General features: G+C 50.6%; 1 protein-coding gene across 2 annotated transcripts in view; it reads right to left on the bottom strand.

Moving 5' to 3' along the window:
- The window catches only part of GTF3C1 (general transcription factor IIIC subunit 1), a 39,759-nt gene that overhangs the window by 17,795 nt on the left and 6,541 nt on the right, over window positions 1-15,423 (bottom strand). The window contains exons 7-22 of one of the 2 annotated variants that reach the window (XM_035130536.2): window positions 15,010-15,168; window positions 14,511-14,626; window positions 14,063-14,405; window positions 13,486-13,697; window positions 11,950-12,092; window positions 11,647-11,800; window positions 10,192-10,295; window positions 9,387-9,556; window positions 9,015-9,263; window positions 7,491-7,636; window positions 7,058-7,155; window positions 6,029-6,125; window positions 4,590-4,767; window positions 4,265-4,406; window positions 3,336-3,471; window positions 1,224-1,305 (exon numbers count right to left, since the gene is read on the bottom strand). In XM_035130536.2, the coding sequence (XP_034986427.2) occupies window positions 1,224-1,305; window positions 3,336-3,471; window positions 4,265-4,406; window positions 4,590-4,767; window positions 6,029-6,125; window positions 7,058-7,155; window positions 7,491-7,636; window positions 9,015-9,263; window positions 9,387-9,556; window positions 10,192-10,295; window positions 11,647-11,800; window positions 11,950-12,092; window positions 13,486-13,697; window positions 14,063-14,405; window positions 14,511-14,626; window positions 15,010-15,168 (2,529 nt within the window). Of the gene's footprint in view, window positions 1-1,223; window positions 1,306-3,335; window positions 3,472-4,264; window positions 4,407-4,589; window positions 4,768-6,028; window positions 6,126-7,057; window positions 7,156-7,490; window positions 7,637-9,014; window positions 9,264-9,386; window positions 9,557-10,191; window positions 10,296-11,646; window positions 11,801-11,949; window positions 12,093-13,485; window positions 13,698-14,062; window positions 14,423-14,510; window positions 14,627-15,009; window positions 15,169-15,423 lie in introns of those variants that run through there. The other variant, XM_060282638.1, reaches the window with a different exon arrangement.

The raw sequence follows: 15,423 nt of genomic DNA, 5'->3' as shown, positions 1-15,423 counted from the left end.
ATAGAAGGGGAAGAAATGGAGGCAGTGAGAGATTTTACTTTCTTGGGCTCCTTGATCACTGCAGATGGTGACAGCAGTCACGAAATTAAAAGACGCCTGCTTCTTGGGAGAAAAGCAATGACAAACCTAGACAGCATCTTAAAAAGCAGAGACATCACCTTGCCGACAAAGGTCCGTATAGTTAAAGCTATGGTTTTCCCAGTAGTGATGTATGGAAGTGAGAGCTGGACCATAAAGAAGGCTGATCGCCAAAGAATTGATGCTTTTGAATTATGGTGCTGGAGGAGACTCTTGAGAGTCCCATGGACTGCAAGAAGATCAAACCTATCCATTCTTAAGGAAATCAGCTCTGAGTGCTCCCTGGAAGGACAGATCGTGAAGCTGAGGCTCCAATACTTTGGCCACCTCATGAGAAGAGAAGAATCCTTGGAAAAGACCCTGATGTTGGGAAAGATTGAGGGCACTAGGAGAAGGGGACGACAGAGGACAAGATGGTTGGACAGTGTTCTCGAAGCTACGAACATGAGTTTGACCAAACTGCGGGAGGCAGTGCCTGGCGTGCTATGGTCCATGGGGTCACGAAGAGTCGGACACGACTAAACGACTAAACAACAACAACAACAACAACATACAACAACTTGCAATCACCCAAATAAGGTTGGTGCCAAAAATATGCACCTCAGGTGTAAAAAGCCAGGGTAAAGAGATGCACAGTGAAGGCGACAGGCGCACCTCTGCGGCGAGGGAGTTTGCCACCTCAGGGGCCACCACAGAGAAGGCGCTGGGCCACCACCCACTGAGCCTGAGAGGAACTACCGAGAGAGCTCTCTCTGTTGATCTCAGCACCCGGGGAGGTCTGTAGGGAAGGAAGCGGCCTACGGGAATTTGGAGCCTGAGTTGTTTAGGGTTTAATTTGATCTGACTTCTCCTGAGAGATCCTCAAAAGGAGCACCAGGTGCCGCCAAAATACCTCGGTGCGATTTAGGAAGAAGGTCATCTTGCCTCTAGTCTCCACTGCCCAGTTCCGTAAAGCGTTTTTCCGCAGCAAGGGCTGCGCAGGACGTCAGTCTCTTTGGACCTGTACCAGCATCACAGCTCCCACAACGGCCACGTGAGAGCTGGGTCGTCCCCCCCAATTCCCCTGCAGGAGTAGGAGCCACGCGCGACCATATCTGTGGACCCCACCCCCCCCATATCCACAGGGGAGCCCCCAGCCCCATTACCTCTTGTGCTCAGCGGCAGGGAGCGCTTGGTCAGGAAGGTCTGCAGCCTGACCGTGTTCCTGACTTCAGCAGCGGCGTTCTCCTAGCGGCAAAGCACACAGGGTTACCAGCCATGCAAAGCCGCAGGTGGTTCAAGCTCAGAGGGGAGAGAGGGTTTTGCTTCCTAGCCAAGCTCGGCAGCATCTGGCAGTCACCTGCACAGCCTGAGCTCCACATCTGCATTCAGCTGACCAAAAAGGAGCCATTCCTAACCAACTGCAGAGGAGCCCTGGGAGGAGGGTGGAGAAAAGCTTAATACTGACAACCAGGTGAAGGTTCCGTTTTTGGAATAAAAAATTTTCAGAGTAGTTTTTACCGTTATATCAAAAATTACTGATTTGGTTATACTATTAGAAATACATAGACAGATAATTATGAAATTATTGTTTATATTTGCACAACTTTTCTGCTGTACTCTATTGGAAGGAGAAAAATAATCATTTCCATAATAACAATTTAAACAATTTATTTAACTAAAACAGTAACATTACAGCATATGTATCCATGTTTGTTAACTGATGTGGCTAAAAAAAACTTAAAACCGAGTTTTAGCACACATGAAAAACTTAAAACAAATCCTTATTTCCTGATGAATAGCCTTTGGACTATAATGTAACTTAAATAGAAAAATGCCTTTAGAAAGATTTTTTTCCTCCAAAAGCATTTTATTTTAAAAATACGATTTAATTTTTTTTTATAAAAAATCTGATTTTATTTATTTATTTATAAATCATTTATTTATACCAGCAAGAATGAGCCTTTCTGTAAAAAAGTGATTTAAATCAAGTCTTACTGACTAGTGACTTAAATCGATTTGATTTAAATCAAATCCACCCTGCCTGGGAGTGAGCAGGAGGAACGGATCCAGGTGACAGCCCTGGGGGAAATGTGTGGATTTGGCGTTGCATGTGGGCTGCAGAGTGAACAGAGAGCTTCCCACACAAAGCAGGTTCTTAGAGAAGCTTTTGGCCATTAAGGACTGGGAAAGCACCGTCCATGGCTGCTCTTGCCTCCTGTGCTCCTGCTATGGAGGGTTGCAATGCTGTGCCCACCTGCCCAAAACAGGTCCAGGGCAGCTGTCTATCAGCTCCACCTGGTACGCAGGCTGAGTCCCTACCTGCCCGCTGACTGTCTCTCCAGAGTGGTGCATGCTCTGGTTATCTCTCGCTTGGACTACTGCAATGCGCTCTACGTGGGGCTACCTTTGAAGGTGACCCGGAAACTGCAACTAATCCAGAATGCGGCAGCTAGACTGGTGACTGGGAGTGGCCGCCGAGACCACATAACACCGGTCTTGAAAGATCTACATTGGCTTCCAGTATGTTTCCGAGAACAATTCAAAGTGTTGGTGCTGACCTTTAAAGCCCTAAATGGCCTTGGTCCCGTATACCTGAAGGAGCGTCTCCACCCCCATCGTTCTGCCCGGACACTGAGGTCCAGCTCCGAGGGCCTTTTGGTGGTTCCCTCATTGCGAGAAGCCAAGTTGCAGGGAACCAGGCAGAGGGCCTTCTCGGTGGTGGCGCCTGCCCTGTGGAACGCCCTCCCATCAGATGTCAAAAAGGAAAACAGCTACCAGATTTTTAGAAGACATCTGAAGGCAGCCCTGTTTAGGGAGGCTTTTAATGTTTAAGAAATTAGTGTATTTTAATGTTTCTGTTGGAAGCCGCCCAGAGTGGCTGGGGAAACCCGGCCAGATGGGCGGGGTATAAATAATAAATTATTATTATTATTATTATTATTAGGTATGCAGAATGTCCTTTTGACTTCACAGGGGTGGCATTCAGAATCCTTTGATTTCAGTACTTAGCGGACACCGGCACCATTCAGAAATAAGTTTCAGTTATAGCCACGCAAAATACAGGCAGCTGGAAAGGTGATTTTTGGGAGCAGTCTCTCTCTCCCTCCCAAAAATAAAATGCACGTCAAAGCAAAATTTAGCACAGAATGGCTTGTGCTAAAAAATCTGGTTTATTTCTTCAACCGTCTGCATTGTTTAAAAAGGTATCAATTTTTTTTTGGGGGGGGGGGAGTGAGGCAGTTTTTAAAAAGAATTGTTTGGGAAGAAAAACTCACCCTCCTGGTCTTGTTCATAATGTAGCTGGTCCAAATCCAATTGCGTTTCAAATGGCTGTAAAAGCTGGAATCCAAGCCACCAGCCCCGAGCCCGTCGCCAGGAATGGTGCCGTTCTCCTCCACCTCTCGGCGTCCTCTTAAAGGGGGTGAAAAGGGCACTGTGAAGGGAACAGCTTAGCCCAGGAATCCTCAAAGGCCAGCTCTGCTCTGCTTAGGACCAGGCGGTGTGGGCGGAGGCTTGGTCTTGTCATGCAACTATTCCAGCGATTTTTGACTAAACCTTACAAAGTACTTTCTCAGGTGGTGGTGGACTCTCCTTCCTTGGAGGTTTTTAAGCACAGGTGGGATGGCCATGGCTGCTTTAGCTGAGATTCCTGCATTGCAGGGGGTTGGACTGGGTGTCCCTTGGGGGTCCCTTCCAACTCCACAGTTCTATGATCCCGAGTGACTTCCTGCTCCTCTCTCTTCCTGATGCTGCTAACCCAACTTCAGGAAAGGGTGCCTAATTCTTCCAGACAGTAGTAGCTGCAGTACAGCTTAGTTTTTGTGCTGGGCCTTTTCTGTGTTAACTTTGAAAAGGCAAATAAAGAAATGCCTTTAAAAGGAGAGGGGAAGGAAACCCCAATGGGCCTTTTACGTTGTTTTTGATCCTATCTGCTGCTCTCTTATTACACTACAAGAAGCGTGAATCTGCGCAGAAAGGGCTCAACAGCGCAACTTCCAAGGCGCATTTAAGCCTCTGCATCTCAGATCTGATCAGCTAAGACCTGGAGAAAGCCCAGGGGGCTCCTCTTTTCCTCCCTGCTGGAGCCCTTTACCAGCCCCGCCTCCGCTGGCGGATGGGAGACACCTTCCACCCCCGAGTGCGTTCTGCGCTGCCAAAGCAACATCCGAACTCTGCAAGCAACCACAGAGGAAAGGAGACGTACGTGGTGTATTCCAGCATGGCGCACTTGCGCTCAAGGTTGTGCCTGTGGGCTGCCGACTCTTGCTCCATTGCCACGTCCAGGGTGGTGCCAGCCTCGCTGGCTTGTGCTCCGCCCCTCCTGGCACGGGGGTGGCGGACAATTCCTGAAAGGAGGAGGAGGAGGAGCTGGTCAGCAGCAGCAGCAGCAGCAACCTTGCCATGGGCCAGAGAATGCAGAGGCAGGTGGCCAGAGGCTAGGAGCTGAGAGCTGCAGGATATGGCAGGAGAGGAGGCAGGAAGGGGCCATCAGTGCAGGACGGTAGCGGCTAGCGAGTCTGGCTCTGTACCTAGTGGTGTATTGAGGCAGACGCACTGCAGGTCAAACCAGAAGTTCTCCACGTCTTGCAGAGTGTTCAGGACATACAAGCGCCTGTCAAAGGGGCGGCTGCTCTGAGCCAGGTTGTAGTGGGGCTCGCAGACGGTGGTGTCCACAATCACAGCGTTCTTCTTCAGGTAGACAAAGACCTGCAAGGCAACCACAAAAGCTCAGGGGCAAAGCAACTGAGCAACGAGGAACTTGAGGGATTTAGGGTGTGTTAGCTGTGTGTTTGGATAGCAGCCGAGTGCTCTCCTTCCAGAGGCATCCTTTCACACACACACACACACGAGCTGAAGAAGCAGGAGCATCTTCACAAGCCTCGTGAAGCCACCCTGCGAAAAGCATTGCTGGGGGGGGGGCACCCTGGGCCAGGCTCAGTTGTTTAGCCAGTATTATGATGCAGCCGCTCAAGGCCATTTCAGCTGCGACCTAGTGCTTTGGGAAAGAGCAATCCAGCTCCAGAGACAGATGGGGAAGAGAACGGCCTGCCCAGCAACTGCCTGGACCCACAGAGGCGCAGCTTGGCTCAGGATGGGCACCACGGCTTTGCAACCATTTCCCTTTTCCAAAAATGGCAAATTGACTCTTGTAAAGTGTGCACTAGAGGAGCAAACTGGGATATTCACACGCCAGGTTTACTTTTATAGGTTGTTCTGCCTCCTTGAGGTGTTAACTGCTTAGCAATGTTAGGGTACTTTGGCTGCTGTCAAATGCTTTTTTTTGGGAAACCTCTAAGCCAGGATTCCTCAACCCCGGCCCTCCAGATGTTTTTGGCCTACAACTCCCATGATCCCTAGCTAGCAGGGCCAGTGGTCAGGGATGAAGGGAATTGTAGCCTCAAAACACCTGGAGGGCCGAGGTTGAGGAAGCCTGCTCTAAGCGGCCACAGACTGCATTCCTTGCAATTCATTCCTATCTGGCCTCAAGGGTTGGCCTTTTTCTCCCTCTCCACCCAGGTTGAGAGGGTCACATAGGGCAAAGCAGACTCCAGTCCACAAATCTTTCTGCAACAGTAGGTCCCTCTTTAGAGTGCTTCCTTCTTTTGCTGCCACAGACTACGGTAAAACGATTTTCTCTTGTTACTCAACAAGAAGGACACAAATGTTTAACAGGAAATTAGATGAGAAACACAGGGAAGCAAGCACAGCTCCTGGGAACTGGGCAATGCAGGGAAGGGATGGGGCTGAAGCCTCTTCTACCTGCCCAGGTGCATCTGGTGCCCTTGCAAGTCTGGTGGGACAGGAGGGAGGCAGAACGCACACCTGGGTGTCTCCTTCCCCACTGGGGACAGGGGAAGTTTCCCTCATTACTCCTCTAGGCATTGGGTTGTTGTTGTTTTTTGTTTTAAAAAGCAAGCTGCTTCGACCATCAAGTGTCAGAGGTGCAGATACGTAGCACTCACTGTACCTGATCTTTTTCTTGAAATTTCTCTGTGGGTCCAAACTGAACCAGGCCCATGTAACACAGCCGCTGAAGGCTTTCCACTACTGAGAAGATGTATCTCCTGTAGTGAAGAGATTAAGGACTTGGGATTCATCAATTTATTTCTGTCCGTTAGCTTCCAGGCACTCCACCAGTCACCTCCCCTCCCCCCCGCAAAAAAAAATAATAATAAAAAAGACCTGGCAGGTTTTCCAATACTATGTGCATAATTCCCAGACATGTCCCATATTCAAACAGCTTGAACCATCCTGTGGAATATTTATAGCCCTCCCTGGGTCCCAGTTCAAAACATTCTGACCTAGGCCCAAGGAGGGGTGGGTGGGAGTGTCTACAGGCCACCCGTTTTAGTTCAGAGCTGCTTCAAACCGACCACCAAGGCAACCTTTGAAAGTCAGAGACATCCCCCCCTGCCCACAAAATGATGTTTTGGGTCAATAGGGGCTAAAGCAGTGAATCTGTTCCCTCTCCTTTCTCTAAGGAAGGCTTTGGGGCACCGGTGGATGGCTGCCTAGTGAACAGACTATATCGCAAGCTGGGTTTCTTGGTGCTATGACTTGAACACTGTGATCACGAAGCCCTATATAATGGAGTTGGGGGTGGCAGAAGAGGAGAAAGAGGCAGGACCAACAGAACTTTCTGAATGTTTTACACGAGACACAAAGTGAGATGTTCTTTCACAATGCCTTTGACTCCCTGATCCTTTCTGAGCCCTTCATCTTACTGCAGCTCTTTCTTCGTAGCTTTCTCTCCGCTCTCAGTTGCATTCAGAAATTTTACCTTGTCCAGAGGATGAGAGTGATGTTGATTTGACATGGACAGCTCTTATAAAATCACACGGCTGTTCTACCTTTTTAGAGAATAATTTGCACTGCTCTAATATTGCCCAGGTGTGGATTCCAAGCTCATGGAGCTGGACCTTTGAAAAGTTTGGTATTCTCCGCTATTCTGAAATCGCACCCTTCGCCCAAATCTACACCTGCTGAAGATGCTTACCTCTTGTAAAGGAGCTTCTGGCGGATCGATCTTGGAAGGTTTCGGATCAACATGTGCTTCTTCAGGGGATCATTTAAATAGTCTTCCAGGTTATCTACCTAAAAATTATGAATTCAATTTCAATGTAGCTTAAGTCTGGATAACTTTCTGCTTTTCCTAAGCGAAGCCCAGGGATATTTTGTTAGAAAACAGAACGACTGCAAGGAAGGCTGTGGCAGCTGCATGGAAGCTGAAAAGGTCCCCAAAGGAGGCTGGCCAGGACCTCCGCCTGTGGCCTTGGCTAGCGGTGCCCATGGGTGTGGCAAGCAGCTCTTGCCCCCCCACCAAAGGATTTAACTGCCACCCCTCCAAAGGATCAGGCGGCAACTTGTAGCCACAGCAGGACTGACGGGAAATTGGGTGCAGGAGAAACCCCTGAACTGAAGCCCAGCACCTTGTAGCTGACTTGCACTAGCTGGGTAAAGATGGAGAGTGGCAGACAGAGGAGGATGTCGCTGACGAGAGCCCAGCCATGGCCAAACTCCCGGTGGAGCGGGAGAGGAGGGATGTGCCGCTTCCACGAGGCATCGTCCACGTACACTGCAAGGGAAAGAGAGAACACTCTTCTCGTGGGGTGGTCAAGGGAGATTCATGCCAACACACGGATCTCTGGCGTGGAATACTGGGGGGAGCTCGGGCGGAAAAGAGCCACCAAAGGGATGAAAGGGGTGGAGTGACTCCCCCAGGAGGAAACGTAGAGAGTGAAGTTGAGGAAGAAGAGACAATAGAGATGTATAAAGCGAGGCAAAGTGTGAAGAAAGTGGACAGAGGAAAGCTTTCCTCCCTCTAACTCATGGGTAGGCAAACTAAGGCCTGGGGGCCGGATCCGGCCCAATCGCCTTCTAAATCCAGCCCACGGACGGTCCGGGAATCAGCATGTTTCATGAGTAGAATGTGTCCTTTTATTTAAAATGCATCTCTGGGTTATTTGTGGGGCATAGGAATTCGTTCATCCCCCCCCCCCCCGGCAAAAAAATATAGTCTGGCTCCTCACAAGGTCTGAGGGACAGTGGACCGGCCCCCTGCTGAAAAAGTTTGCTGACCCCTGCTAACTTTACAACGTGGCCACTGTGCAAACAGGAGGGGGGAAGAAATGGACCACAAGGTTGTTCCTATGTTTATGAACAGCTTGTGTTCACCCCCATTCATGCTGAAATGAATATCCTCAGGTCACGTCTCATTTATTTTGCACTGTGTGCTACAGTGACACAGGAATGTCAGAATTTGCTCCAGCAAACACTAGCTGAGCAGGGCCCTTGTTTAGTAAAGGTGGAGGGGGGGATCCTCCGACTCAGGGTTGGTGCTAGAGGGAAGAAGCGGAAAAAGAAGAGAGCAAGCTCCACGAGGGCTTCCAGATTCTTCCCACACCCCTTCCCCACAACTGGGCAGAGGTCACAGATGGCTCCTTGCGGCTGATCCCAAACGAGGCACTGGGGCCGCCCAGAGTCCACAGTGCACACAACCCTCAGCCCCTCATACGTGCATTTCCCATTTCCCCATAGCAGCAGCAAGCACTGTGAAAGCCCTTTGCTGCCCCTGCAGAGCCCTAGGAGAGCCCCTAGGCGCCCTGGGACTCTTTTCCTGGTGGTCCTGCACCCTCCAGGACACCGTGGGGCAGTGGCCCGAAAACGGGCCTTCCCGCCATTGCCCCTGTGCTGTAGAAACAAGCCCTTCCCTTTGCCCTATCAGCTGCTTCAGGCATCCCGTAAACAGGAATCTTTTTGCCCAGGCTTCCCCCGACTCATAGGATTACTGAACTCCTCTTTTTAGCATGCTGTTATTAGTATTTATGCTCTCTTTTTGTTATAGTTTCATTGCTTCTATTCAAAATGCTTTCAAATATTAACTGATGGAGAAATGCTTTCAGACCAAGCGTCAAGCCATCCTCTGGGCTCCTGGCTTGCTCCCGATTCCTCACCTGTCTGGTCCCCTAGCGCCTCGCCGCCTTCCTGGCTCCCGGCTCCTGCTCTCAGCTCCTTCTCTTCCGTTCCACCAGGCAGGCTGGCATCAAGGCCTTGCAGGCTGTCCGCTGCCTCCTGGCTGCAGCTCCATCTCCTCTGCTGGGCGCTGAGAGGATGCCCATAAACCAAGTACCAGAGGAAGAGGTGGGCCACCTTTAAGCGAGGCATTTTGGGGAGGAAGCCCAGGGAGCGTCCAAGGCCTGGCACTGAAGAGAAGCAGAGGGTTTGTGTTGGAGAGACACACGCAGGAGCTACTGCCCAACACTCCCTACTCCCCCCCCCTCCAAATTCAGGAAGCCGGAAACAGCAGAAGCAGGAAAGGCCTTTACCTGTGACTGGGTGGTAGCTTAGCTTGGCAGTGCGCACCTTTCTGCCAGCCGCCTCCGCTTTGCAAGGAGAGAAGCAGCCCTCCATCTCCCTCAGGGCAGCCCCAACTCCAGACTCCTGGCTTTCTTCGTCCAGACACTCCTGAGACATTGGTGTCTGTGGGACTTTGATCCTGCAGTTATGAAGGGAAAGTGAAGCTAGGCACCAGCGTCAAGAAACTGCAAAGCAGGCTCCAATGCTCAGTCCCCAGAAACATCACAATGTTCCCTGAACCACTAGCTCTTCTGCAGCCATCTGTAGGGCACTGGAAAGTGTTTCAGAAACCCGAGTGAGGGGCTCCCCCCACCAGGAAGTAGGAATGAATGGGTGCCAGAGGGAAGAGAAACCAAGCCTTTCATGTCATTAGCCCAGTCCTGTGGAACACCCTGCCACTAGAGATTCAGTGGGCACCTTCTGTTCCACTTTTCTGTTCCGCCAGACCTAGGCAGGCCATTAGGAGCACACACACACCAATGGTCTACTGCTGTTTGTTTTTAATTCTTTTGATTTAAATTTTTATCATTTTACTGTATGGTTTTATGATCTTATATTGTTGTAAACCACTGTGATGTATTTCTATGATACAGCAGTACATACATTACATAGAAAATAAATAAGAGACCTCAGTCCACCAGCCCAAATCACCGGGGGGGGGGGGGGAGCTGCCAAGCTCTGAACGCTCTCCTGTTGCTTGGAAATCTTGCCAGTCGGAGCCTGCCCAGCTCATGCCGGCAGCCCCCGCCACCCTCTTCCCCTCCCACCACCTACCTGTTCACGGTGCTTGAGTTGGAGATTCGGAAGCGAACTTGCTCAATCGCGCTCTTCACCAGTGGGTCGCTGGGATTCACCGAGGGGTCGACCACAAACTCCACCTGCCAAGCAGAGGCAGAGAAAGACACAGAAGCAGGCTTGGTGAGGAGAGGCCAAGCAAAAGAAGCGTGGTGCTGAGGGCAGCCCTTTCCCCTTCCTGTCTGTGAAGCTCCTTGGGAGACACCTTGCTTCTGCCCAAGGTCCCAGGCAGCCTTCTGAGCAGGCCAACTAGGAGGAACAGCCACTCTGGGTTGGAGGAGCTCTGCATGGCTTCAGAGCAGAACGGGGCTCAGGCACTGGGATTCTGACGTGCCCTGCTCTGCAGGCACCTTGCCCTGCCCCCCTCTCCCCTGGCACCCAAGCAGATAGCTACACCACTAAGACAAGCAGAGCAAACAGGCCCCTGAGAGCAGGTAAGATTCCTTGTCCACATAGGATTGCCCATTGGATTCAAGTTACAAGAAAGGGGACTCCCACTAAACATCAGGAAGAATTTTCTGGCCATGGAACTGTTCAACAGTACAACAGGCTCCCACAGAAGGTGGTGGACCCTCGTTCAGCAGAAGTTTTTAAACAAGAGGTTGGAAGTGTGGGAGATTAGCAGCCAAACCTAGCATGCCTATTTGGGCCAGTTAGCATGAGAAGGGGCTAAATTTCACACAGCTGTATTGCCAACAGACACATACAGCTGGTAGAGCGGGCTCTGTGTGATGTCATTTCCCCTCCTCTCCTGGAGAGAAAGGAGCATCTAGTACTTCCTGTTCCTGTCCCTTTGACCAGCGCTGGGTGCTCCAACTTTAGGCACGTGCCTGAAGCTGGTTATACAGTACATAGAAGTATTTTGCCTGCATTGGTTTTACTGCTGCTATTGTTGTGAACCAATGCACGTTTATAAAGTGAGTAAATCCTTTGTTTAAACTTATTTTAGAAGTTGTTGAACGGGTAAGAAAGGGAGAGCCAGCTTACTTCGTAGCTGGACTTGCCCAGAATAAGGTTTTACAGCCTAATTCCGATGCTTTTATTTTTTTTCTGCCAAGGATGGGAGTTTAAAACTCTGCTCAAGCCACACGTGTGGGAGCTGGGAGGGAGAAATTGCAATTAAACCCATCCCACAGGATGGCCATCTGTCAGCTGTGATTCCTGCATTGCAGGGGGCTGAACTAGATGACCCTCGGGGTCCCTTGTGACTCTACCATTTCATGATTCTATGAGTGGCAGGGCCTCCCCAGCAGGGGACTCAGGCTGGTGTCTCTTTCTTATCACTGAGTACCTTGAGACCCTTTAGGAGGACTGGACTTCAACTTATCTCCATCACCCTTCCCCAAATTCACTAGCTAGAAAGGATTGGCACTTCCAAGACCACCCGGATGGGCAACACTAACGTGCCGGGGGGAGCCTTGGCAGGTGAAGTACCTTTCTGCTGATGCCATCCTGGATGACTGTGGTGCGGAAGAGGCGCAGGAGGCCTTCCTGGGAGAGCTTCTGCACTAGGCGGACAATGGACTTCTTGCAGCACCTGGTGGAAACCCCTTCCTGCTTCTCCTGGTCCATTATCATCTTCTGAAGGCTGCAACAAGGCATACACACACTTATTGATTATTGCTGTCAATCCCTCATTTTCCTCCAAGGAGCCCAACTCACTCCCTGTGGAATGTGCCCTGGTGGAGCAGGCGGGAGGGGGAAAAGCTGGCGCTCGCTTCCAAACCCCCAACTTACGCAAACAAGCTTTCGATCAAGCGAAGGTTGCGCACGGCCTCTATGATGAGGTTGCGGCGCTTCAGCAGGCGGTAGGTCTCATGGGACCGCTCCACCCCCGAGGCTCGCCAGCCCTTCTCTTTCTTCTTGACATCACAGCTTTTCTGTGGGCAGGGGCAGAAAACCAGTTTAGAGGCCAGATAAAATCCTGCCGCCCAGACACTCATTACACCACACTCAGGACAAGGAAACTGAAAGAGAACCCACCGGCAGTGAGAGGGAAAGGGAGAGGCTGAGGCAAGAGCAGCCAAGTTTGATTTGGGTCCAGGTTGTTACAGCTGGGGCTCAGCAGCTGATTGGCTGATTGGCAGCCCTAAAAACAGACTTGCTGCAGCCTAGTGGGCTATGCCTGTGACATCAACCCCAAAGGGACTGTGGCTTCGCGGTTGGACTGAAGTTTGCGAGTTTGGGAAGAAGTGCCTACGTTCTTGGCCATGCACGAAACTTTCAGTCCACCCAAACTGAAGGGCCCTAGGAGTTAATCCCCCCCGGATGTGAGACAGGTTTCAATGCCCAGGTGAGAGGTGGTGTGCAAGGTCTGCGATGCACTCCCAGCTCTTTGTGGCTGGGACTTTTGGTGTGTGAAACAAGTGCCCTGCTGCTGAAGGAGAGGTTCAGGACAAATTGATACACTTCCTGGACCAGCGCAGAAGTCCTGCCACCTCCTTGTTTTTGTCTTTTTATTTATTTTGACAAAGTAATAATCATACATAAATAAGAATAAACATGTGCATCCCACCACTGAGACCATTTCATTGTAACTATACTGTACAACCTTCCAAAATTTCAACACCTCTTGCGATGGTTTGACCCCTTTCCGTTTTAACAGTACAAATTCTACAAACACCCTCCATATCTCCTCAAATTAATTTCTCCTGCATATTCCCCATCTTGCCTTAATGCTAATTTATCATTAATAGGTATATCCCACACCTCTTTATATACCATTCTTCCATTTTATAATCTGCTTGCCCCTTCCACTTCCTAGCTATTAATTGATGCAGCTGGCAATAATTTTGTGCGCCAGTCCTTCATAGCCTGCAAACCTTCCCTCCGTTGTATCCTTTTTCCACACCTTTTACAATTGATCTTCTCGATCCTCCATTTCTATTAATATTTTATAAATTTCACTGGTTTCCCCTTTTATAAATGTCTTGCTGTGGCACCTTTGGATGCCCACTGTGTTGCAGAAATGCCAGCTCAAAAGCCCCCAGGAACATTCCCTCTCACTCCCTGAGGCTGGCTCCTCCATCTGACAACCGGCAGCGAAAGTGGCCCTCCATGGCATGTCCAAGCTGCCCAAAGCAGGCTTGGCAAGGGAGGCCTGGCTAAGCCAAGGAGGTCTTCTCTGGGGCACAAGAGAGAGCAGGTGGCCCCCCTCCAGTGACTCTGGTCCCCCTGTCCCAGCTCACACCTTGCGAAAGACTCTCCACCCCAAGTGTGCCAAGACATGCGCACTAACAGCAAATGTTCTGGCTTTAAGGCCTGGGCTCTTACTTTGGGCGTCTCCAGCTTGACTTCCTCAACCAGAGCCATATCACCAGCATGATCTATAAAATGGGTACAATTTGAGAGGCCACTTTCCTGCTTTAGTATGTCCAAAGTGGAATCATCATTTGCCGTGTGTTCAGGAAGCTCTTCTGGGTATTCAGAAGGGCGCAATGGAGACAGCTTCTTCCCCAAGGTCCTTGGAGCTAGCAATTTCTTGGCTAGTTTTAAGAAAAGACACAGAGGGGGAGAAAACACACAGCTGGTCAGCAACACAACCAAGCAATTGTTGCAAGCTTTACTATATCACAGGCAATGGGTCAGATGCTTACAGAGATCATGGATTTCTGGCGATCTTGAGCAATCCTAACCCCCGTCATTAAGCACAACTGCTTGTGAGGGGAGCCCACCCACATGCCCCCTTTATACAGATAAAGATCTCAGCACTCAGACCTTATTAAAAACTGTTGCAGAGTCATGCAATTTCTTTGTGGTGCTTAAGGCTGCAAGTAGACAGGCAGGCAGGCAGACACAGAGCCTAACATGGGCACTGAGGAAGGAAGTGGCCCTCTTGGCCAAAGCTCACCCCTTGTACCTTTCACTGGCGTCGACTGGCAGGGGCTGCCTCCTCCCCGGAAACTGAGCCTGAGCAATGAGGCTGAGCTGGCATTCCTCAGCTTCCCGCCTTCTCTCTCCTCTTCCTCGTTCTCCGACTCAGAGAGCAGAGGCGTTTCCTCCTCCTCCTCAGCTGCAGAGAGCTGCTCCTCCCCAGGCAAGGAGTCGTCAGGGGCCACCGACACACTGGCCATGGCAAGCTGCTCACTCCGGGCCTTCTCCCGCTCAAACTGCCGGCTGAGGTCGCTCTCTTCCGCAAACGTGCAGGTGATGTATTTGGTCGTCCGCTGCCTGCCTTCGTCTTCCATGAATCCCTAAGCAAGGATCAAGACTGTTCTCAGCCTTCACCTGGCATTTCCTGTACGTTGGGGAAGGGGGACGTCCGCAAGGCCAGCAGCGGAGGCCGTGACAAGCATTACCTTGATCACTTTGTACCTCTCCAAGAGGCGGCAGAGCATCCTGGCTTCCAGCTTCCCCACGTTCATGGCGGCTCGGAGTTCAGCTTGAGAAATGCCTTTGGTCCCCCAGCTTTCAACTGCAGAGGGGGAGGAGGAGAAAACATAAGACTAGGTCCCCGAGGGGCTCACCCAAAGGTGCTGAATGGTAGGAGAGTTCGGATGGGCAGAAGGAGAAGGCGGACCTTAAAACATACACCTTAAGTGTCAAAGGCCAGGGTAAAGAGGTGTGCCTTCAGCATTTGCTGAAAGCTGTATAATGAAGGTGGCAGGCCCACTTCTGTGGGGAGTTCCACAGATCAGGGGCCACCACAGGTAAGGCTCTCTCTCAGGCCACCGCCCCAAACGGTGGTGAGGGTGAAGGAACTGCCAAGAGGCCCCCTCTACTGATCGCAGCACCTGAGAGGGTCTGTAGGGAAGGAGGCGGCCTTTCAGAGGTTTGGGGCCACAGCCGTTCACCTACTTAGCTCATACGCTTGCGTCAGCATATCTTTCTCGTAGACAATGTCCACAGGCTGCACGGCTTTGGTGATCATCTCTTCGTCGTCGTCGTCATGGTAATCATCCACCTTCTTCCGAAACTCCTTCACCAGCTTCAGGCAGCGAACCATGACGTCCGTTCCTGGGAGCGAATGAACAAGCATACCCCCCCCCCCAGTTTGTCAAAACACAAAAGGAGACTTAGCGAGGCAGAAAACCGGCAGTTCCAGGCAAAGCACAAACAAATCAAACACAACTAGCATGAAATGCAGATGCAGCTGTCAGGATACACAACTGTTTTCAAGTATTTTATTTTATTTTTAATCTTAAAATATTCAAGGTCTATTTTATGTATTATTGGTTTTCTTTTTCTTTTTTGCTGGTCTATGACCGTAAT

This window comes from Zootoca vivipara, chromosome 14 (genome assembly GCF_963506605.1).
Source record: "Zootoca vivipara chromosome 14, rZooViv1.1, whole genome shotgun sequence".
In the NCBI taxonomy this organism is placed as follows: Eukaryota; Metazoa; Chordata; class Lepidosauria; order Squamata; family Lacertidae; genus Zootoca; species Zootoca vivipara.
The sequence above is the reverse complement of the archived record's forward strand: the minus strand, read 5'-3'. Positions and strand labels throughout refer to the sequence as shown.